General features: G+C 48.0%; 5 protein-coding genes across 5 annotated transcripts; 2 read left to right on the top strand and 3 right to left on the bottom strand. All coding sequences in view use genetic code 12, as the record gives it.

Annotated features, from left to right (window-relative positions):
- Positions 1–103: 103 nt before the first annotated feature.
- Positions 104–2,044, top strand: CXQ85_001486 (putative electron-transferring-flavoprotein dehydrogenase; the record flags this gene model as incomplete). Its single annotated transcript, XM_025485194.1, has 1 exon — positions 104–2,044. One exon carries the CDS (start codon positions 104–106, stop codon positions 2,042–2,044), a length of 1,941 nt encoding a protein of 646 aa, XP_025340125.1.
- Positions 2,045–2,188: 144 nt separating this feature from the next.
- Positions 2,189–3,757, bottom strand: GDS1 (Gds1p; the record flags this gene model as incomplete). The annotated part of the gene is made up of 1 exon (XM_025485193.1): positions 2,189–3,757. The coding sequence occupies one exon, from the start codon at positions 3,755–3,757 to the stop codon at positions 2,189–2,191; it is 1,569 nt and encodes a 522-aa protein (XP_025340124.1).
- A 1,192-nt stretch (positions 3,758–4,949) lies between these two features.
- CXQ85_001484 (uncharacterized protein) lies at positions 4,950–6,545 on the bottom strand (the record flags this gene model as incomplete). Its single annotated transcript, XM_025485192.1, has 1 exon — positions 4,950–6,545. The coding sequence occupies one exon, from the start codon at positions 6,543–6,545 to the stop codon at positions 4,950–4,952; it is 1,596 nt and encodes a 531-aa protein (XP_025340123.1).
- Positions 6,546–8,606: 2,061 nt separating this feature from the next.
- CLN3 (cyclin) lies at positions 8,607–10,035 on the bottom strand (the record flags this gene model as incomplete). Its single annotated transcript, XM_025485191.1, has 2 exons — positions 8,607–9,579; positions 9,608–10,035. 2 exons carry the CDS (start codon positions 10,033–10,035, stop codon positions 8,607–8,609), a joined length of 1,401 nt encoding a protein of 466 aa, XP_025340122.1.
- A 1,942-nt stretch (positions 10,036–11,977) lies between these two features.
- Positions 11,978–12,889, top strand: CXQ85_001482 (uncharacterized protein; the record flags this gene model as incomplete). The annotated part of the gene is made up of 1 exon (XM_025485190.1): positions 11,978–12,889. The coding sequence occupies one exon, from the start codon at positions 11,978–11,980 to the stop codon at positions 12,887–12,889; it is 912 nt and encodes a 303-aa protein (XP_025340121.1).
- Positions 12,890–23,535: the final 10,646 nt, after the last annotated feature.

Here is a 23,535-nt window from a genome sequence, read left to right as displayed (position 1 = left end):
CTGAACAAGCTACTGAACGGCCACAAATCGCCCTGGAAGTGCTTGGATTTGCATTTATACGCCTCATTTACCCCCACATTCCCTTTTTTTGCATCGAAAAACCATGCTTCCTCGCTCTACTGGTCTTCTACTGAGAGCAGCATCGAGAACACTAACAAGACGCCAGGCGCCGGCTCTTCGAGCAGTTGGCAGCCTCAAAACAGCCAATTCGCTTTTCCAGCATCGTGGGTTTCACGTCTCTCGCTTTTCCCGCTTCAAAAACGCCTCTGTGTGCCATAATGAGATCCCTTTCAACCAGCTTTCAGAAGAAGACAAAGAGACACTCACAGAGGAAAGAGCCACCGATAGCGTGGACGTTTGCATTGTGGGCGCAGGCCCGGCTGGATTGGCTACGGCGATTAAGCTTAAACAGCTCGATAACGAAGAAGGCTCGGGCGAGATGAGAGTGGTTGTTCTAGAAAAGGCACCCGACTTTGGCTCACATATTCTTTCTGGCGCTGTGCTCGAGCCTAGGGCGTTAAAAGAGCTTTTTCCTGATAGCGAGTTCCTTAATGAAGATGGTCTGGGTATTCCTTTACCGCCAGATTTGGTCACTTTGGTGGAACTGGACGATATGAGGTACTTGACAGAACAGTACGCTTTCACGCTACCAGAACCGCCACAGATGCAGAATCACGGTAAGAATTATATTACTTCATTGAACCAGGTTGTCCAGTACTTGGCAGAGCAAGCTGAAGAATTAGGGGTGGAGCTTTTCCCAGGCATTTCTGTCTCTGAGCTTATATATACAGAAAACGGCGACGCCATTAAAGGTGTGGCCACCAGAGACGTGGGAATTGGTAAAGATGGTGCTCCACTTGGCTCTTTTGAGAGAGGCATGGAATTTCACGCTAGAATGACCGTTTTGGGTGAAGGTTGCCATGGTTCGCTTACGAAAAAGGCCGTTTCCAAGTTCAACTTGCGTGCCAACTCAGATCCACAAACCTACGGTATTGGAATTAAAGAAGTATGGAGAGTCGATGAATCTAAGTTTCAGCAAGGCTTTGTGGGACACTCTATGGGTTTCCCCTTGCCTCTGGATGTCTACGGTGGTGGATTCATGTACCATTTTGGAGATGGACTTGTTGCTGTAGGTCTTGTTGTTGGTCTTGACTACGCCAACCCATACATTTCGCCATACCAGGAGTTCCAAAAAATGAAAACACATCCATACTACGCTGATGTTCTTGAAGGCGGTGAGTGTGTTTCTTATGGAGCCCGTGCACTTAACGAAGGTGGTTTACAGTCCATTCCTAAGCTTCATTTCCCTGGTGGTGTACTTGTGGGTTGTTCAGCTGGATTCATGAATGTTCCTAAAATCAAGGGAACCCATACTGCCATGAAGCTGGGCATTGTAGCTGCCGAACTGATTTTCGAAGCTGTTAAGGAATTAGATGTGGTTGATGAGGAAACGAACTTTGACGAGGCTCTTGATTTAAAAGCCTACGAAGACTCTCTCAAGGAATCCTGGGTCTACGAAGAACTCCATGCCGTCAGAAACGTTCGTCCTTCGTTTAATGGCCCTCTAGGCTTCTTGGGCGGTTTGGCCCATTCTGGTTTCTCCACCATGTTCTCCAACGGTAAAGAGCCATGGACGTTATCTCACAAGCACACCGACGCCGAAGCCACGAAACCAGCATCTGAATTCACGCCAGTGGAGTACCCAAAACCAGACGGAAAACTCACATTTGACATTTTGACGTCTGTTTCCAGAACAGGTACTTACCATCAAGAAGACGAACCATGCCATTTAAGAATCCCACAACAAAACCACAGAAAGCATGCTGAAATATCATTTCCTAAATTCAAGGGCATCGAACAGAAGTTCTGTCCTGCTGGAGTTTACGAATATATCGAGGACGAAGAAGAGCCTCTTGGAGTGAAGTTCAACATCAACAGCCAAAACTGTATTCACTGCAAAACTTGTGACATTAAGGTGCCAGCACAGGATATCAACTGGGAGGTTCCTGAAGGAGGAGACGGGCCCAAGTACTACATGACATAGGCATGTAGGCACCATGTATTATAGCAGCATAAATAACCTACACGGCATGAGATGAACTGAATGTAATCTAGCGTGATGAGACACTCTGTCTCGTATTATACAAGCACAAGTCTGGGGCTGTAGACTTGTGGTGGGTTGGTTAGATCAACTGAATAACTTATCCAAATCAGACAAACTGATATCTTCAGGAGCACCGATTTCCTGGCTCAAGAAGCCCAGACGAACAGCGTGCTGCCAGTCTTTAGCCTTTGGAGAAGCTGTAGCTTCTGGAGTAGCTGAAGAAGCTGGAGACGTGCCTGAAGAAGAAGCCAAAGACGACGCCAGCGACGAAGATGTCGAGTTGGCAGCAGCAATGGCCTTCAAAGCAGCAGCATGTAAAGCAGCAGCAGCAGCAGCAGCGTTAGGACTAGGAGAGCACGGAGCCTTGGAAGCTCGTGGAGCAGCGGCAGCAGCGGTAAGGAACTTGGCCTTCTTATTCACAGAAAGGTAAGACATGGACTTGGAACGCTTACCATTCTTCTTCAAAGTGTCAATGACGAAATCAGGCATATCGTCGTCGTCGTCATCCTCATTGAACACCTCCAACTCGTCAAAGTCAAAGTCGTCGTCCTTCTTCACCGGCGACAGCAGCTCCACCGCGTCGTTGTTCTTAGCAGCCAGTTCCTCGACAGCCTCCGACTTCTTGGCCTCTTCCAACTTCACCTCAGTCAAAGAGGCCGCCACGGGCGCCAGCGCATACGGCACGAACAAGTTGGACCGGTCGATAGGGCTCTCGACGAAAGCAGGTCTGTTGACGCCCAAGTCGAACATGGTCAGACGACGAGGCTTCAGCATGGCCAGGTGTTTAGCGGCTTCGAGCGAGTCTGCGGCAGGCGACGCCGAAACGGTGTTTTTGGAAACCACCGAGTTGGGCAGTGTGCCTGTTGCAGGATTAGCAGAGACAGAGTTGTTCTGGTTGTTCTGGGATGAGTTTCCAGCCAAGTGGACATGGAAGTTCTTGGCCAAAAGGCCTCTGTAGACGTAAACCATACGTTTTGGCGAAGCGTCGGCCCATTCACGGGAAAGAGCGTAGCGTAAGTTGGAGTCGCCCTTTTCCACACGTTTCACGTACGCATTGAGTTTGGCGCTGACCAAGTTGGAGGTTTTCGACGATAACTGGGCCATTTCTGGGTGTCTTTCCACAAGCACATCACAGATTTGTTTCACAGTCATGCCAGCGCCCACAGGGTCTTTTTCGTATAGAATAAGGAAAATAGCATAAAGCACATCGTCTTCTAAAGAAGCATCGCCTTCCTGTTGTGGTTTAGGTTTCTCTCCAGTCACAGGAATAGTAGTAGAGATACCAGTAGCAATGGGCACTCTCGAAGGCACCTTGACCTTCTTCGTCATAAACCCACTGCCAGCACCATAAAACAGACCAGCCGCCAGCACAGGCTGAGGCGTAGAGTCCCTGGAGCTAAACGACAGCGTCAGCAGCTTCTTCTGCGATTGCATCAACAGATCAGGCAGAATCAGGCGGGAAGTAGGCGACAAGTCGCCGCCAGCAGTAGGACTGGCACTGCCAGCACGAGCAGGTTCTTGTTGTTGTTGGATCAGCGAGGATGCCGTCTCAACGCCCTTTAAATCGGAGATGGTCGACTTCATCGGGTACGCAGGCGAAGCGTGCGTTGAAGTAACTGGAACGCCAAGAGGTCTTTTGTCTGCCAAAGCCATAATACTCTTAGTAGGACATATATCAACGGATGTGGCGAGGGATGGGGGATCAAGGAGTAATACAGGGGATGTTTGTGTGGAGCTCAGCTAACTGAATAACTGAGGACAAACAAGGGTAGAATTAAACAGGGAAGCTAGAAGGTATTAGTAATGGTGATGGATGGAGCCAGCAGACGAAAAAGGTGCCGCAGAGAGCCCTCTTCATCCTGCTGGGTGTCCTTAAGAATGGCAGGTCAATCAGAGAACTATGTCTTCACTGATTTGCACCCAGACCAAGTCCAAGCTGAGAACTTGACACCACTTCACTTTGGGACAGACCTGCTGGAAAGAACAAACATACTGAATATATGGAGACGCTTTGGGAGCGGAAAAGGGATGTATCAGTATAAAAAAGGGCCTTTTTCGCTTTTGGGATGAGTAGTTTTTCTTCTTCTTCTGGTTTTCTGCTTCAGCTAAGAGCAGGAAGGGATAGAAAGAAAAAGTAAAGGGGGATATAAAGATAAAAAAGCGCCGGAGCACAGGGGATTGGGATTGTTTTCTTTTAAATAAAGATATAAAAAAAAAAATTCAGGTGTATCAGGAAAAATTGATATATGATTCTTCTTTTTTTTTTTTTTTTTTTCTATGCAAGGCTTATCCTGTGATCGCACTTTTTTTGGATCATGGACTGTCACGTGACGCGCCATGATATCAGCCCTACTGTCGTCAAACGCTCACAATTTGCATGGAAAGCGAGTCGCCACGGGGTGCACACCACTGGGGAGGCAGAAATAACCTTCCTACACTGAATCTTAACGTAGGTGGGGAACTTTTCGGTCCTGAAATTTTTTAGAAACTTACAACCTGCATATAGCCGAGCCCGGCTTCTCCAGTGTCCCTATCTTTCCAAGCGAAAAGCAGTCACATCCAAAACATAGAAGCACGGCACAGATTCCAAAGATAATGCGGGCCGCTATCGCGCAGAAAAAGCTTATATGTGAGGTCGTGCCATGTTCATAATTAACGCAGGCGACCCTTCTTTTATGGAAAGGCCCTGCAGTCACAGTCATGCAAGGGCACGTGACTGTACATATAGAAGCTTTTTTTCGCTTCAGCTATCTCACGTCACGTGGTCTCGGGCCAGAGGGCTGCTACCCTATACCTCATCTGTTTTATGCCATGCGCTTACGCGGCTTGCATGGATCATATGCGCTTACACGGCCTGCTCCCTCTGGTACCTTATACCTGCCAACGTCTTTTGGAAATCCTCCTTCCAATACCCATCTGGGTACGGATTCTCCCTAGGCCCCGTAGGCGGCACAAACCACCAGTTGAGGGCCACGTGGGCACCGCTTTCGGCACCGTCCTCAGCCAAACTCGTCACTTCATGGAACCAGCCAGTAGGAAGGTAAAGCATTTCGCCAGGTTCTAACCAAACCTCGAGTTTCTTAAGATCAAGGAACCCTGGGAAGTTAGCATTGGCATACTCTTCCAAGGATTGACGAGACTCCTCGGGCACTTCGTCCAAATGAGCTAGAACTGGCGGAACGGTAGAGAAACTGGGTGGATCCAAATCAGACTCTCCTTCAACAGCTGGTTCTTCATCGTCAACCATCCCTTCAAGTTGTTCCTTCAGGTAGGTTGAAAAATCGCCCTTTTCAAGCATCCACCATGCCCATTCACTGATCATCGCTCCATCTGCTCTCATGGGTCTCCAGAACCTGGCTCTTTCGTTAACCTTATAGTCTATAAGGCCATTGGGGAAAATCCGTTTGATTTCGCCCACCGTACGTAGCTTTTCGGCGTCCTGGGGCGAATACAACGTAAACCGCTTCTTTCCTTGGACTAAAACATATAAGTTATCAGCATGGTCGTGATGAAGACCAGAAGAGTTTCCTTTGGGCACGTACCGTCCAAGCAACTCCTTAGAAGGGCTGGTGAAGTCTGGAGCCGTCTTTGGAGAGCTTCTGCTGGCGCCCATCCATAAATTGATCTGTTGAGGAATCAACGGCCCGAATATCTCTGGAACCAAAGGAAACTCTTTCTTCTTGTAAAGCTCAGTGAGTGGAGCCTGGAGAAGCGTCGAAATACGAGCATCCACTTCGTCCTGGGTGAGTTTATGTTCTGGAACGACATACTCTTCGTCTTCGTCTTGGGCCTTCTCCAGACCCAGATCTAGCTCGTCAAAGTCGTCTCGAAGGTTATCTAGATCAATGGAATCGTCACTTTCCGAACCGTCATATGGAACAGCGTCGCCAAAGCCACCACCTTCGTTGTCTTCGTCTTCGGATTTGTCACCCCCACTGTGGATCTCTAGATCGTCGTGGTGATCGAAGATCTCCCCCTCTTCAGGCGTCCCAGGTGAGTCGGACGCCTCAGATTCGTTGGCTGCCTCGTCAGCTGCTGAAGCAGCTGTCTCGGCATATTCATGCTTCTCGTATTGTGTTGTCAAATAATACGAATCATCGCCGCTGGCCAACTTCTCCACGATCTGCCCAAACCTCATCTCTTGACGTTTCTTGCCCAGGCCAAACCCGAGCCCGTGCTTTCTCTCCACCTGTAAAAGCCCATTTTCAGCTTCTGGCAATGCTTGAACAATTCTATCCAACCGAAACTGGCCAATGTCAATGGGTACCAATTGTGGAGCGATGATCTTGACTGGTTTCCTGGATTCCACGTATTTCTCATAGAAACCCTCCAGCGACCGAGCCACCGCTACCTCTGGTCCATCCACAACAAACCCATTATAACCATTAACAGGCAAAGCCTGTTTCTTCACCAGCAGGTCCTGATCTAGACTTCTTTTCATAAAGAGTTACCTGGTGATATGGAATGTACAGGAGAGTTTTTCACCCCAGAAGACCCTGAAGTGGGAAAGCTACAAATATGATACTTGGACGAACAAGGGGACCGGTTTTCCGTGACAATTGACCGGAAGTTGGTAGGCAAGTGGTATTTGAAGGAAAAATGTCTTTGGCTGATCTCTGGAGTATGGGAAGTAGTGCAAGAGGTGAATAGGAAAGGGAAGGGGAGGGAGGGATGGAGAATGGAGGGGATGGCCAGACGAATAGACGAAGAGAAGGAAGCTTATTTGGGGTGTTCTGGCTGTTCTGGGTTCCAGTGGTTCGTTTGTGGTCCTGGTTGGAATGAGGGCTGAGTGGAAGTAGAATAGCCAGAACAGATACTGTTGGGATGCAGATTCTGAGACAATTGACAATTGACAATTGACAATTGGACTGAAGCGTGCTAGACCCTTAGTATCGTTCGACGATCTTAGGTGCTTTAAAGTTAGTGCTAAAGAATGGACGAGACAAGTCTAGGGAGAAAGGAGAACGAAGCGTGGGAAGGACAAGGAAGACAAAAGGGGATCAGAAGGGACAAGAGAGGATCAGAGGGGACAAGGAAAGACCGGGAGGGACAAAAGAGGGCCATAAGGAAAAGCCAGGAGAGACAAAAGAAGGCCATAATGGGAACAAAGTACAATACAAAGAACATTTTAATTACAAGACAGGCATCTACAAGAAGCAAAAGGACAAGGAACCACAAGGACAAGGAAGGAAGCAGGGGCATCGGAATTGGCATTTTTGGGGGGAGGGGGTTGCAATTGACTTGGCTTGAACAGGTTTAGGCTCGCCGGAAAATGGTGTTACTTCTGGATTGGTGCTTATGAAAAGTGGCCTGCCATCGGCTTCTCCATTTGGCAATCGAGCCGAAGCCGTATATTCACCAATGGAGAATTAAGGTGGCGTAGAAGAACCTTATTTTGGGGGGCACATGAAGGTGAAGGTGGCTTTGGCGGCTTGGAGGCTGAATGGATGGACAGTTCAAGTCGAGACTGACAGGGCAATGAACGATGGAGGGTAGGATGTGGAAGGTGGAGGATGGTGGAATATGTAGAAATAGTAGAATACGTAGAATACGTAAAAATAGTGGAAATGGTAGAAATAGTGAAAGTAGTGGAAATGGTGGGTATGGCCTGACGACCATACCCACGCCCAAGACCCATTCCCTGGCGCTGGCAGCACCGTCAGATTGCCCATTGACTCTTCAATGGGTCCCTGGCAAAGCCCATAACGGAAAAGGGGGGCTTTTTTCGTCTGGCGCTGGGCAGGTCTAAGAGAGTTAAGGCAGAAAACACAATGTGGGCGATGTTGGCTTGTGAATGCAAGTAAAAGGAAAGACGACGATTCGTGCAACGCCTTTTTATTGGGGGGGGATTCATTTAGGAGACGTTCCGGCCAAAAGAACAAACGCCCGAATTGGATAAGTTGTTTAAGTGGGACAATGGGCTTTGAAAGAACAAAAAGTTGCACAACAGAAAAGACAAATTATCCAACGAACGTTTGTTGTTTGATTTACAATGGGAAAGAGAGAGAGAGTCGTTACCAGCGGGCCGCCGTCGTTAATTAGCCTTTTGGAGGATGTGGAGGATTTGGAGGGTTATGGATTTAAGGCTTTTTCAAATAAGGCTTTAAGGACTTGAAGCATTTGATTTTTTTGCTGTGTAAGGCTGAATGGAACCGGGAAAGCTGGGCTTTTTTCTTAGCGGGTTTCTCCTTTCCCTGTTAACCTGTTATACATAAACCACAGTTTTTAGGGGTGGTTTAAACCGAGGATACGGCCATGGCTTCAAACAATCCATATGATTCATGTATATCTCTTCATTTGCAGACAAAGATGCCAACCAATGCAGGGCCACAATGCTGGAGATTAACCTAATTGTTCCCCCCTGGTGGTCTTTCCACCCTCTGGGCTACTTGTTTGCTTGGTGATACGTGTATATGTGTGTATTTGTATTGTCTCTGGTCTAAGCGCAAACGCATTAAGAAAGAAAAACTGGTGATTCTTTATCCCTTGGCTGGAACCTCACTTAGTGAATGTAAAACACAGCTTTGCTCATGCTCTTGGAACGCTTCACGCCAGGCGCATGTGCCTGTTCGTAGCTCCTCTTACCGCCAAACATGGCTCTGTCCAGCTCGGCAGGCAGAAGGTTGGGCGACGGTAATGTTCTTTGTGAACGTGGCAGCAATGCATGCAATCCAAACGGTTTAGCGTATGTGCCAGGTTGAGAGGTTGTAGTAGCTGTAGCAGGAGCAGAAACCTGAGGGGTCAACGCTGGACGAGTCATGGTGGGAGGCTCGCAGGACAGGAAGTTGTTAACTTCGCCGTTCTTCGGGCTGATGCTCGAGGAGATTGGTGTTGCAGGGTAGAATTGGGGAGTCACCAGGCCGCCAATACTGCCAGTAGGAGAACGAGAAGATGGCTCGTCTCTGGACACTGGAGTGTTCAACTCAATCACACCACAGTCGCTGGATGTTGGAGCAGCGCCAGTGTGGGAGAAGACCGAGTTGGGGGCCAAGTGCTTCCATGTGAAAGCAACAAGCTGCTTCATGAGGTTCAAGAAACGCAGGTCCTCGTTGAAGTATTTGGTCTTAAGCGAGGGTGGAGGGCACTTGAGCACTTTAATGAGCAAACTAAACGCCAGGTTGTAAGTGGAGTGGTTGACAATGGGCACCTCGGTCTCCACGGCAACGTAGGTCAAGAAAGCATGGGTGGTGAAGTCGTTGCTTGTGTTTAGTATGAGACAGGCAAGCAAGACACTCATGAGGGCAATCTTCGGAGAAGAATAGTTAAAGTAGATGTTTGGATAAAACTGGATAAGCTCACAAATGTAAATGGCAACAATCTTGACATCATTGCATGCCTTGTGGGGGTTCTTAGAACCTGCTAAGAAATGAGACAGGGCCAAGGCATTAATGTACAAGTCGACAAAGCCATCAAAAGTAGGAGCATCCACGAGCCAGCCCAACAGCTTCAACACGTGGTTTCCATCTCCAAAACAACTTTTTATCGTAGCAATGGCAGCAGTACTTGCACAAGTCATTGAGACTTGGAATCCTAAACTTGGAGTCCAAGTTCTTGCAAGCAATCCAAAGCGCCGTCAAGCCTAGAAGCTGGTAATGCTGCTTCTTGACAATGCGGACCGAGCAGTAGCGGTCAATGATATTGACGGTAAGTGGGAAGGTCAGTTTGGACAAGTTGAGCTTGTTGATCACGTCCATCAAGAAATCAAGCAAAAGCGGTCTCATGCGAAGATTAATCTCGGGCTGCTGCTGGATCAAGTGCAAGTTTGGTCTTGTTTTCAGGTCCAAGTCCAAGAGATGGTGGTGAATGTCAAGCTTATACTCGTCAACGTGGGCCTTGTGGGCCTTGTACTCGGCTAGCTGGAGACGAACGTCCTGAGCCTTAAGAGATGCCTGGGAAACACGAACATTATGGTAGAAATCCGGGGAGCTCATGCTATGTGAAAAAACAACGGGGAACTGTGGTTTAAAAGCGACGAGACCATATAACGAGTGGGGGCTAATGCAAGTGGTGACAACAGCAACAACAAAAAGAAACAACAACAACAATTGAAGTGAAGAATGAAACGAAGGAATATGTGATGAAGGTGTTTTCCCTTTAATTTTTGTTAACAGCTTAATGCTAGATGCAAATAGGTCTCTCAAAGACAAGAAAAACTTGTAAAGACCGTCAAATGCAAAGATGGAGAACTGATGAGTTCCTCTTGTTCAACAAACCGTAGAACAAGGACTGGGGTAGGGAAATGTGGAAAATAAAAAGGATATGCTAGAAAGGACTGGGAGCCTTTTATAAGGGATTGGGATGGGAAGGGATGATGATGGTTGGACACGAACCAGGAGTGGATGCCTGATGGTGTGTTGTTTCAAAGAAAAAGGGATGATTCTAAGATAGAAGAAAAAAAAAAAGAAATAGATATGTGGGAAAAGTGGGAATATTATATATATATATAAAGGGGGGGTTAAGATAGGTGAATGGGAGTGAAGGGTTTGTGGTGTGTATGTGGTGTACGGGTTTTGCGGAAAGGACATTCAAGAAACTTTTTGTATGTATTTTAATTTTATGCGTTAATTTAGCATGCACGACGCACGACGCATTGCGTGCATGCATAACATGCATGACATGCATTGCGTGCATACCCACCACACCCCCCAAAAGAAAACCCCAAGAGAGATTTGTTCAGACGCTTAAGCTGAAGGGAAACTCTGTGAGAGGCCTGGCACCATTGAACATGCATGCGCTATGCACGAGACAATAGACGCTCCCAGCGACTTTTCTCTTTGTCTGTGATGTGTTGTCGAGACTGGGAGAACCGGGGGTTGGCAGTTTCCATAGTGATTTTGATTTATGGCGAATGGGGGGCCCCAATTAGCGGGGTGACTTGGGAAACCAAAGACTTGGAAGAATGAGTATAATGAAGAGACCCCTTTATTCGTTTTTCCTCGGTTACTGGGCAAATGTATGTTCGTCAATCACTGTGGAAACAGTTGCAGGTCTCACAGGCACTGAGGCTAGCCCTCGGAAGTAGGGCCAATTTTTTTTTTTTTTTTTTTTTTTTTGGTATTTAATGGTGGCTGCATTTTGTGGCCGGAACTCGTCCCGTGGCTCGAAAAGTCGCGCGCGTCAAAATTGATTTAATCCTCGATGAGGAACACCCGTACCACTGCGGCTGGCGTGGCCTATTTCTAGCACAAACCGAGATTCACCATTTTACCCCCGGTTCTCGGTGTCTCTTTGACCGGCCATTTTGCAAAGATAGAGGAACAGGGATCGACCTTCCGAGGGTGGGTTGCCAGGCAATAACCCCCCACTAAGGTCATGGATTTTTTTTCTACTAATTTCACCCCTCTTACTTAACCCACCTTTACTCAGGAAGCATGATCTCGTTGGTAAGTAAGGCTGAGATGTCTAGAGGGGAAAGAAGCGGGAAAAATGAGACCACCTACGCTGGTGCACGGACCTTGACGACTTTTGCAACTTTTGCTAACTTGTGTGTCTTTCTTGGTCCCGTTTAGTTCCGAGGAGAGACTTTTTTTTTTCGTTCGTTCTCTCGCTCGGAAGTCCAGTCACCTGATCGACCGGCTCTCGAGGGACGCCCCTTTACCCCCGGTGACCCCCCGGTAACCCCTTCAGACCTGTACGTCGTGCGACATAAAGTCGGCAGCGATGTCTCTCACCGAGAACTGTTATAATTTTTCCACACCCGTACCTCCCATGACTTCAATGGTTATTTTAGAATGAAAAAAAAATAGGGATAAAAGAGCGACTTTTTTTACCCTATCCTTCACTGGTGCACGGGTCTTTTTCTTTTTCTCCTCCACCTCTTCACATTATCTCGGATGTAAGGGTTTTTCACTTTTCAGACTTCAACCACTAACCATGGAACAACTTCTAACCCAGCACAAAAAGGAACAAAGAGACCTCGTAAGCCGAATCACTGGTCTCAAGAAGCAAGCCACCAAGAAGAACAGAAAGTCTGTGCTTTCCCAGTGCGAACAGCTTCAAAATGACTTAGATACGAAGCAAAAACGTGAAATCGAAGAGCTCAACGGAACCGCTCCAGAAAAAGACGACGACGTCTCTCCAGAAGCTCTTCTTGCGTCTATGAGCCTTGAAGAAGCCTCAAAACCTGTTTCTGAATCCTCAGAACCCTCGTCAAACCCCAAAACCAAGCGTAACAGAGCCAAAGAACGGTTGCAAAAAAGACAAGAACAGTTGGATGCCATGCGAAGCCAGGCGTTGGAAGAAGCCGCTGGAGAAACCGATTATAGAGCCATTGAGCAGGAGCTGATGGGCAAAGTGCTTGCAGCCAATGGGCTTGCAGCGTGGGCGATTAAGCCAGATGGACACTGTCTATTTGCATCCATTCAAGACCAGTTGAAACAGAGACTGGGCGTGGAGGTTAGTATAGAGAAGTTGAGAGAAGAGGCGGCCGAGTACGTTAGAAAGCACCGGGACGAGTTTGTGCCGTTTTTGTTTGACGAACAGACGATGCTGTTGAGAGACGTGGATGAGTATACTAGAGAATTAGAAACCACGGCCATGTGGGGGTCAGACATGGAGATAATCGCTTTGGCCAGGCGGTATGGTGTTGTGATTAAGGTGTTTAGTGCTGGGCTGGCGCCAATCATGTTTAACGAGGACCTTCAGGGTTTGGAGGACAGAGAGGATGAAGAGGAGGATAAAGAAGAAGGCAGTCTTCCAGAACCAGGCACAATGCTCTACTTGGCATTCTACAAGCACAACTACGGGTTGGGCGAACACTACGACTCGTGTAGGGACGCTGCCTAGATGGAGAAGACAAAGTAAGACATGGACTTACGAAGACACCAGAAACACAATGAATGGATATGTTCCAGATCTGGAACATCCCTGATCTGTGGAGAACTCTTTAAAGGCCCCCAGGAGTCCCTTCTCGGTGTTTTCATGACATTTGCGCCCCTTCTGCTGCTTCTACCCCTTCTATCCATCCCCTTCATTGTCAGCATTCACCGATCCATACTCGTACTTGTTCTTCATCCCCATCACCACGATTCGGCGCCAAAAACGCTTCCGAACCCGCCCTGGATCTCCCCACAACCTTCTTTTTTACCCCAATCTTTACCCCATCCTCCTTTTCCCCAGGAACTAAGTACCGATCAGCAACTTAAAGCAAATCGTGTTTCTCCTTCAAAGAAGCACCTTCTGACGGCAACTTACGAACCGCCCCTGGAAAATACGCCAAATAGGAGTGGGTACCCCTAAACCGATTGTATTGTTCCAAAGCCAAATCCCCACCTCCCCTTTTGTCGGTTTCTTGCTACGATCATTCCGGTACCCCTCCAACGTGAATCTCCATATATACTGGAGTTTTACCAAAAGACGGTTTAGTCCATCCAAGGCGGTATCTTCTTGGGCTTCCCGCCTGGCTTGACGTCACCGCAAACTCGTCAACGTTGGACGGCTCGAGGCGGTGTTAGAGTTTGCGATTTGCCGATTTACGGTTTACGGTTTACGGTTTGCAGTTCACGGTTTCTACAGTTTCCACGGCGACCTCGGCATCACCTGTCAACGAAAATAGACTGTGGCTGTTTTTGGGTAACGCTTTTTGGGGCTTTGTGGAAGCGGAACACGAACGCTTACGAGGTTCATTTGCTGTTTGGCGGGTTTATCTGGGAGAAAGAGAGTCGGATCAAAGCGGGATGCCGTATGAGGATACAGATTCGCTTGAAGATTGCGTTTTTTTGAAAAAGTCCAGTGGTGGTTTTGTGGAGCCTGGAGCAATTATCTACGACGGAGGCTTGATCCGAGGATGTGGGTTTAGTCAAGGCCTGAAGGGTAATCTGCAAAATTGGAGACACAAACGCGGTTTATAGAGATTTACGCTAATGCCAGCAAACGCCTTATTCATGATTAGTGTATGGGCGGTTCTTGGAAATAGCAAGGTAGGTTTTTAGGGAAGAATCTTCCATGCGTCGACGAACATGGAACCAGCAGGAGAGGGTGTGGCCTGCCTGGCCTGGCTGCAGTACGTGCTTTAGCAAACAAAGGAATCGTCGACGCGGGTGAAGGTAGGGTTGTGCTTGTGTGCAGTCCGCGACGGCGAGGCACAGGGGAGGGCGTTTTGATAAAGGGAGCACAAATTGACGCACATGGCAAAGCAGAAAAAATAGAGGGTTTTTTCTCGGTTATGTGCAGTACCGTGTCTTTGTTTTAAACGTCACTTTTTAAGCTTTATACTGCACAATGGACGTTTTTACGAGCCACATAAAGAAAAAAATAAAAAATTTTCCCCCAACGCTTGATTTGATTGGGCACTTTCTGAAAAGTAACAAGAATCCTCTCACATCCTCCCACCACCCGTGCGGCTCCCTCCCTTCGCCTAAAATGTGGCTTGAGAGAGAGATTGCTAAAAAACCCTATTCCATAGATAAACAGCAACCCTAGGACATCCAAAGCCATCAAACCCCATCAAAAAGGCCTTTTTCGTCAAACCCAGTCCAAATGAATCCTGGTCCAAATAGCCTCCCTTTAGCAGACACTGCCTTGAAAGAACAAATCCCAAAAACCTTCTTTCTTCGATTCCAGCGCCAAAAGTGCCATAGCAAGCATTCATCCAAATTGCCATGGTTTTAGCCTTTGGCAAAAACATCCTCCCCGCAGGTTTTGTGTCATTCTCTCATGTCTTACAAGCCCTGGCGCCCTCCCGGGTAACATTTACCCATGATTGCTTTAACCGCCCAGCATGTAAATGTCTCAGAATGTGCAACGGATAGCTGGTGAAAAAGCAACTTCACCGAAGCTTTGCGATGGTCTGACATGAAATTCCAGCAACTGTTGGTCCAGGCGGCTGAATGGGCTTGGAAGAGGGTCTATTTGGACCAGGAAAGTCAGTGAGCGCTGGGGAGAGGTGGAGGGAAGCCAGCAACTTGTCAGACACTTCCCCTGGCTAGCCGTTGGCAAGGGAGGCAGGTTGCATCTGGCCAGCTACCGTGGCAATGCGAGAAACCACAAAAAGATGCCGCCAGGTGGCTAAATCCTCCAATTGACCGCAGGTCGATTGGAGGTTACAACCAATACTTTTAACTAAATGTGACAGTTGACTAAACCGATTTCGAATCCCAACTAACTAAATTCAGCTTATTCGTTTTCTTCGTTACCCACCAATCCACCATTCTTCCTTCCCTTTCTTTCCTTCCTCCTCTGTCTCTTTGTACTACATTACACTTGGCCCTTGCTCTGTAAACCTCCACAATGCCAGCTACAAAGTTGCCCAGGGCTAGGCTCCTATTTTTCCTCTTTCGACAGAGTCTCGCCTCGCCTCGCCAAAGCCAGGAGGATGAAATTGTGTGAAATTGACCTTTTTACCGAAAACAGACTGCGATTGTCGTCCAGCGCCGCTTATCTTGGCTTTTGGATGGGAAACGACACAAAGCCGCTGCCAGCCGGCAAAAAAGAGAGCAGGAAAAAAAATTGGTGGTTGGCAAGGTGATTATTTTTTTTTTTTTTAGCTAGTAAAAGGTAAAAAAGCACTAGGCGTTAATTATTGGGGGTGGCTGTTTTATACCGCTGTGCCGGTGAAAAAAAGTGGAAAAAAAAAGAAAGGAGGAACGAAGGAAAGTGGTTGGAGATGAGGCTGAGAGGAAGATGGCTTTTGGGGGGGACGGGGGGTATACTGTGGATCACAGGATAGAGATGTGGGTTACTGATAAGGAAGGATGGTTATATGGATGGGAGGTAACAGATGGCGGTAGGCGGTAGCCGTGTAAGAGCATACTTTAATTACTTGCATGGGCGACATAGATAGGAGTGCCTCCCGACGTACGGAGATTGACTCGACTCGAGGGCCGGTACGCCCGAGGGTCGACCGGAGAAGTTCCGACTGCCCCTACTTCCGACTTCCGAGGGTAGGAAAGTCGCTTATGTCTCTGCGCTGTCTAGTTGTTCCGACCGACCACCAACCCCCCCCCCCCCCCCCCCGAGGGTCACGTGATCCGGCCCAGTCTATTCCGAGGCGCCTCGTCTCTCCACCCGAGGTCGACCGGACCTCGTCCCTCGTCTCAGTGTCTGTCTCGACCGGATGTCCGTAATGTCGTGGCCCACCATCCACCCACCTCCAAACGTCTACTATAAACGAAGAAATCAGGCAACCCTAGCTCCCTCCATCCCAGCCCTCCCAGACCATCTGCCCCAAGAAAATCCATTCCAACCCCGGAATCATGCCTCACCGCACAGCCCAAGTCGCCCCACAAATGTCCCAAGCCAGTATCTGTAAGTGGTGTGAGGTTGCAAAATATCCACCCCAGCGGCTCGCGGCAAACGGAACCCATTGAGCCTCAGAAGGGGTGGAGAGGAAGTGAAGAAAGTGAAGAAAAATAATGGAAAAGTGGAAAAGGTGGAAATAAAAAATGGAAAACCTGGAATTGACGAAATCCAATTGGATCTTCCCTTTTTTTATTTCTCCAATTCCTCTTCGTCTTCCTCCACTTCCTCTTGTCTCTCCACCACTTTGCCAAAAAAGTCGCCTGGCGATGCCCTCACCGCAGCGTTAGCGCAGGCGAAAACGTGGAATTCCTTAGCGTTTTGCAACCGCCAGACCTGCCTCTCCAAATCCACCTATAAGGGCTTTCTTTTTTTCAAAAGTCTCTCTCCCTCTAAAGATCTCTATTTCTATTTATACATTTCACCTTCCACCTTTGAATCTGTTTATTCTACTTTCACTTTTACCTTAGTACTTCCTCTTCTCTTCCTCTTCTTCCTCTTCCTCTGTGAGGCGTGGGGCTGGCTCCAAGAAGCTTAATAGTACATGAAATGTTTCTTTTTCGCTGTTTTTGCTTCTGCTGCCGTCACCACACTGGCAACCAGCGGCAACTGGCAGTGTCGTGAAGGAGTAGCGTGGGGCGTTGGAGTCCATTGGAACACCGTTTGTTGGGATGCCTCAGACGATGAGCCTCAGACACAGTTAGGGCTGAGCGAGGGCTGAGTTGGGTATTGGAGGGCTGAATCACTTAGGGCTAAGTCGTTGGGTTACTATGTTAATGTAAATTGGCGGGTTGCCTGGTTGGTTGGTTGCCAGGTGGAACTGTGCAACTGGGTTTCGTCAAGGTGGCTCTGTTCGCCTGGAATGGGCCCACTGGCCAGGGACGGTTGCTTTTTATGAATTCTGGCTGGTTCTATTATTTATATGGTTGGGTTATTTTTTTTGGATTACTCTACGGGTGTTTATTGGCTGGGGAGGTTGCTCTGGCGGTAGATGGCGTCGTTTGGTGGGTTGTCTTATGTGGGTTTGGTAAGTGTAGACGAGATGGAGGGACAGAGCAGATACGGGCCCAGAGGATGTGGGAGGAGGAGGAGGAGGAGTGGGAGGGTTGTAGACGAGGAAGGGAGTAGGTTAATTGACGTTGGTGGTGGAAAGTGGTGGAAAGTGGTGGGAAGTTGTGGAGTGGTGAGTTAGGGCTAATGGGTGCAAATTGCAATTGTAGATGGAGGAAGGAGGATGTAAAGGAGGGAGTGTATTAGAGGGATATTTTAGGGTAGGTTAATTGTATTTGGGCATTTTGGGGTTTTTTTGGGTTGCTGGTTGTGGGGTTTTGGACTGGGTAGTCTGGTATTATTTGAAGAGCATGGATGCTTATACTAAATAAGGAGAACACCACCAATTGAGCTAAAAAAGGGGCGATAGTCGTTTTCATGATGCTTCTTGAATTACCTGGATTACTTGGATTATGACAAGAGAGGTTCTCTGTTAGTCTACCTGTTACTTGGCTTCTACGGATACGGCTCAGAGAACAGTCCTACTAAGAACCTTAACCAAACTTGATACCATAAGAACCAATTTTAAATTCACTCCAATACCAATCCATTCCCATGGCATCTTCCCTCCTGGCTCCAGCATATCATATTCGTTCAATTCATAGCCAGCTGCAATGGTACTTAACTGTACCACTCTCCAATTACACATCCAACCAAAGAACGGCCATAGTACTCCAAAGTTCAATTCCAATCCCCTGCTTCCAATGTCAATTCAATCTTCCAACCCCTCCCTTCGGCCCTTCCAGTCAAATCCACCAATTGCCCTTCCAACTTCATCTCCATTTCTAATTCTCCTTCTCCTAAGCATCCTCCAACCTTCCGGTTTTGAGTCCTCTCCATCTCTTCCTCCAGATCCTCTTGGTCCCTCCAGATCCCCCTAACCTCCAAATTTTAACCCATTCTACTCACATCAGCCAACTCTCCAGACCCAGTAAACCAGGCCCATCCCCAGCCCCAGCCCCAGCCGTATCCCTAACCAGCAACCTAAACTACGCCCAGCACTCTAAACCACCCTTGTCCCTCCGAAACCAGTACAATCCACATTCACAGGCAGAAAGGTCGCCAGCCAGGGCACCAAAGCATATCAGGTTCCGTTCGGAGTTGCAAAAAGCACTACAGGAACAATTGGCAGCAGCAGCAGCAACCCAGGGCCAAGAATGAAGCCGGCTGGCACTTCCAGGGCGGTGGATGCATCTTTGGAAAGTTAAAAAATCGCCTCTAAATGTTCCAAGATTAAGCGACATCACCGGTTCTTCAAAGCCACCGGGTTAAACTGGACGTAAACCTCACCAAACAAAAACCCTAATTTACTTTCTACACCTTCTGGGCCCTGGTCAATTAACACAGGCCACTTGACTTCCGTTCTTCGGACGATTTGTCGTTTCCACGGGCTCCAAAACCGGAAATACATCTTCTTCTATCAGATTGATCTACGGCGTTGTCATATGCTGTCCTTTAGGAAAAAATACTGACGCAGAAACCTTGCTAGTCATGTAGAACCGTTTTACTCCCTTCTCTGCGGTTGAACAATATACCAATGGATCCATAACCATAGCGGCTCGGCACCTAAATCAGCCCATCCAACTTCATCAAAAACGCCTTTTACCAAGCCTTTCAAACAGACTGTGCAGTGGAAAGCCCACCCTTGGTTGGAACTACCCATGGTGCCGAAAACCAGACACTCTTCGTGCTGCCGCCCCGAGACATCGACAGTCCAGCGGTAAACGTAAACGTATACGTAGGCGGCAGCGACAGCGTCAGCGTCAACGTGGAGGCTACTAACCGCTGTGCAAATAACGAATGAAGCTCGCCCTGACGAGATACTAGCGGTTCTGCTTTTGATGTAGCGAGAGTTAAACGTTTCGAGCCCGCAGGGCACAAAAGTAAGTAAAAGGGACGTGGGACATTGACGGTGGGAGAAAAGAGGGAGACGAAGAGAAGGGAAGAGGAAGATAAAGAGGTCTTTATTCTGGGCAAATGCTGGTTCTTGTTCTTTGGCGTAGCCGGTTGCAAATACCTAATTACTCCAACAAGTTACCCAGAAAAAAGACAAAAACCACCCCATGCTTCCAAAACCGCCTCACAGGCGTGGCCCCCGGAACTAAAAGATAAGATGTCGAAACCCAAAGGGTTCCCAGCGGCACAGTTTATCCCGGTGCATGTCCATGGATAAATTAGCGAATAATTAGATATTTCTAGTGGGAGCCACAAAACGACTGGGACACACAGACAGCACAAAAGGAATGTGAATTAGCACAAAGCGGTAGGGAACAGAGAAAAGGGAAAAAGAAAAAATGGGCATTTGTGGGATTATCCACAAAGAGAGAGAGAGAGAGGTTTCTGCCAAGTTCAAGGAACAAGTAACGCCCAGGGAAAACGGCCTTTTTTTTGGGGAACAATGAGCCAGGCGCTTTTTAAATTGAACATCCACAACTACAGCGGTTGTTTTGACATGAAAGGCGAATATCGGCTTTGGGCGGTGGAAGGTGGGAAGTGGAAGTGGAAGAAGGTTATGGTTTGTGGTTTGGAGAATCCGAGAAGACATGAACATGCGTTGCGGCTGGAAAGTGGGTTTTAGAGAGAGGGAGAGAGAGAGAGGGAGGGTCTAGAGAGGATTTGAAGAGAATGGGCTTTGTTCGACGGTTTTTTTATGAATCTTTGTTGGTATTGTAGGTTTTTTTTTTTTTTTTTTTTTTTTTTTGCAGTTAATTAATGGTCTCCCCTATTATACTAACGCTGTACTTTGCGACACACGACAAACAGAGACACGGACCCCCGGTGATGGGACCCTCGGTTTGGGAAGAGGGAGAGAGACACCGGTGTTCCGGGGGCACAAAGCGAAAAGTAGAAGCGCGACATTTTTCCACCGAGGGCTGGTCACGTGATCCAATCAAAGACTTCTTCCACAATCCAAAGACAACCCCTACTTCGACTAATTCCGTGTCTCTTGGCCCTCCCACCCACTCAATTACCCTGACACTGCCTTTATCCACCCCCCAATCCCTCTACATCTCAATATAACCCCTTGTAGACCGCCCCGTCCGCCCTAAACCGCCCCATGTGAGGTTGATCCGGGTCAAACGTCTCCAGGGAAACCAGAACCGGGGGCGTCTCAAAAAAAAGAACCCACACAACCCTCGGATCTCATCTCCCCCCGGCCCGTCCAAGAATTTGACACCCTCGACAATTTTTGCACCCATTTAAAGAAAAAAACCTACTCCTATCTAATACAAAAGCAGAATATTCCAGCGACATTTCATTATTCCTTAAACCAGCCCCCCAGTAGAACTGTTCAAGGAGGAAAAGTCGACAAATAGAGGACCGACATTCCCGCGACATTCCCCTTCCCTCTTCAATTATTTTGACCGTTCCAGCGTCAAAGTCGCTATTTACAGAAAAGCCAGTGAAAAAAATGGTGTAAAATGGTGAAAAAAGTGAAAAATTCTGGCGTCCCATGGTGGCTTATGCTTGTGTGCAGTACCTCCCACAATAAGTTCCTCCCAAGAACCCTCTTTATCTTCTTTCGGAATAAAATTAAGCCCTTTCGACAATTCATTTACCCGCCAATTCACCTTCTCGTCCAAGCCAGGGCCCAGACGTAACTGCAAACAAAAGGCCAGCCGTAGACCTCCCAAATTGACCCCGTTTTGCACCCATTGAATGTGGAAGAATAAGCGGTTGCAAAAAACCACCAATTATCACCAAATCCAGTAAACCCAAATTCCTTTTTCCCACCGGCACCTCTCTCGGTGGCTTCCATGGCCTGTCGGTTCGGCCAGGTGCTGTCAAGTCGGCCGTTTCTGGCGTGGTGCCCCTGTTTTTCTCCATAAAATGTGTCAATTGGCATGTGTAACCTTCAAACCCACCAATTTCGTATTCTTGTGGAAAAGGCTGGCCTGCCGATCGTCACAGCTCGTCTGGGACCACACAATGAAACGAACTAAACATCATTGTCGATCCACGCGGACGAACTACTCGAAAGAGGTGTTTCTACGTGCTCTGGGCTGTCAAGCAGTAGGTAAGCTCCGAAGAGTCAATTAATTCCGGCCATATAGGCTTTTCTCTGCCCCCGGTTGACATCACCGACATTTTGGAGCCCTGGTAGACAGTGCCAGCTCAGCCTCTGTCTCAGCATGTATGTTTTCACTCTCGTCAAGTCGATAAGCCACATCTAGGTCGCCGTGCGCCAGCACAATAGGAGACGAGGTTGGTGGAAGGGTAGAGACAGTTTCTGGAGCTGCTGGGACCGTCTGGGACCGTCTGGAGGTGGTTTTGGCGCTCCAGCAGCTCCGTGTAATTAAGGTTTTGATGGTTTGGGCCTTCCGCTAGCTCAACCACAAAAGGTGTATTATGGCAGTTTACGAAACTACGTATCTAAACCTTTATGGGCCCGGCTACGCCTCGACGGCCTTTTCACACTGCCTCGAGGGCTTGGGCAGTGGTAGTATCCAAAAACCCATGAAATCTCTGGTTCTGGATCAGCCATGACCGTTTCTGAGCATCCGATCTTCCCAAATACCACCAGCCTGGCCCAAAAAAAAGGTTTCCCAGCTGCTAACGGTTTTTAACTATTTCTACGGGTATTCCCGCCCACAATTGGGGCAGGGCCCCTTAGTCGTAGGCTTTCCTCGAACTGGGCTTTAATTGCGTTTGCGTGTTACGTCGATTCTCGATCGTCTCTCGAGCGTTTTCCGAGGGTTCTGGTCCAATTAAACCTTGTCAGCCTCGTCAGGGATAGACAGGTCTTTGGGGGGCCACACTTGCTGTTTTTGAGTACCTCTGCCGTCATTCTCGGCCTTACTCGAAGGAACTACTCTGCTCTTCACAGGTAACCGTAAGTGCCCCCACGCTGGAACAATACAAGAACGGGCGTTTCTTCCCTTTAGCCAGGCCATAATACAACGCAATTCACCGCCCTGTGATCCCTAAGCGACCTTCGATCTTCCTACTACACAGATCACCGTTTCTGGCACTCCTCCAACATATAACCATATACGAACTCTTTCAACCTTTAATTTCCATGCCCTTGTATCCTTGTCTTGTAGTGACCACGACATTTTCTCCTGCCTCCCTCTTGTTCAACAAGAGCCATTTTGCAGCCATCCATCCTTTTAAGCTTCGCCCCTCTTATTCTCTTATTCCCTCAAACCAACGGCAAGAATTTCCGCCTTACCTAACAAAGCATACTTAGTCCCTCTTTTTCTTCTCTTTGACTTCCTCGGTGACGCAGTTCGCTTGCCGTCTTGGTGGTTCCTATTGTCAATCCCATAATGGAGTGGCCTTTCTCAAACCTTCATTATTCAATTGACATTGGACATTGTCCTCGCCAAGGTTTGCCTCTTTACGTGTATTCGCTGCTTTCAGTAAAAAGGACCCTTCGTGGCTATGGACTCTGGATGCTTTTACGAGTGGCCAGGGTCTTGTAAGCTTTAGATAAAGCCTCTGGCAGGTCTGGGCCAACCAAGCTTGTTCTGCAAAGTCTACTTTAGACTTTGGTCTTTGTGGGCAATCGTCGATTGGGTTTGAAGACGTGGTGTTGATTTTTGGTTTGAAGGTTTCCAGCTGGAGTGTTTTATTGGTTGTCAAGCGTAGGACAGACTGGGCGATGGAAACAAGCAAGTGTGTTTTGGGTTGTTCTCTCCTCATTGTGGGAGTTAGAGGTGGCCTCTGTAGCTACTTCTGGTTGTGTAGGTACCTCTGGTTGTGTTGGAGGTAAAAGGTTCCTTGTTGGCTGCAAACGAAGGTGGAGGAAGAAAGGGTCAACCGTGGATCCGCCTTCTTATGGTGGGAGAGGAATTGGGTACATATTTTTCGACTTTGATGCTTGGAGAGGAAGAGCTCTACTGGTGGAATGGTGGTTGGGTTGTTCAAGAATGTGAAGGTGCTATGACGATACTGTCATTCCAGGGTTAACTACACCTGGAGGACGTTATGGAAAGTGGTATTTTGCGTGAAATGTGACGTTTTCAATTCCACTGGGTTCCAGAATGTCTTTTCGGTTCTTCTTTTGGAGTATTATTTGAATATATGGCTTCCCAGCTTGTTTCCATACCACTCATTCAGTTGCTTTTTCAAACGGGGCAACCAGTTTCCAATCAATTCGACAATAAAAGAAACCCTTTCTACAACCTGGCATCCTCAAATTG

The sequence above is a fragment of the Candidozyma haemuli genome, assembly GCF_002926055.2.
Source record: "Candidozyma haemuli strain B11899 chromosome Unknown B_2014730914, whole genome shotgun sequence".
NCBI classification, from domain to species: Eukaryota; Fungi; Ascomycota; class Pichiomycetes; order Serinales; family Metschnikowiaceae; genus Candidozyma; species Candidozyma haemuli.
Note: the sequence above shows the minus strand (reverse complement) of the source record. Positions and strands in the feature narration are given on the sequence as shown.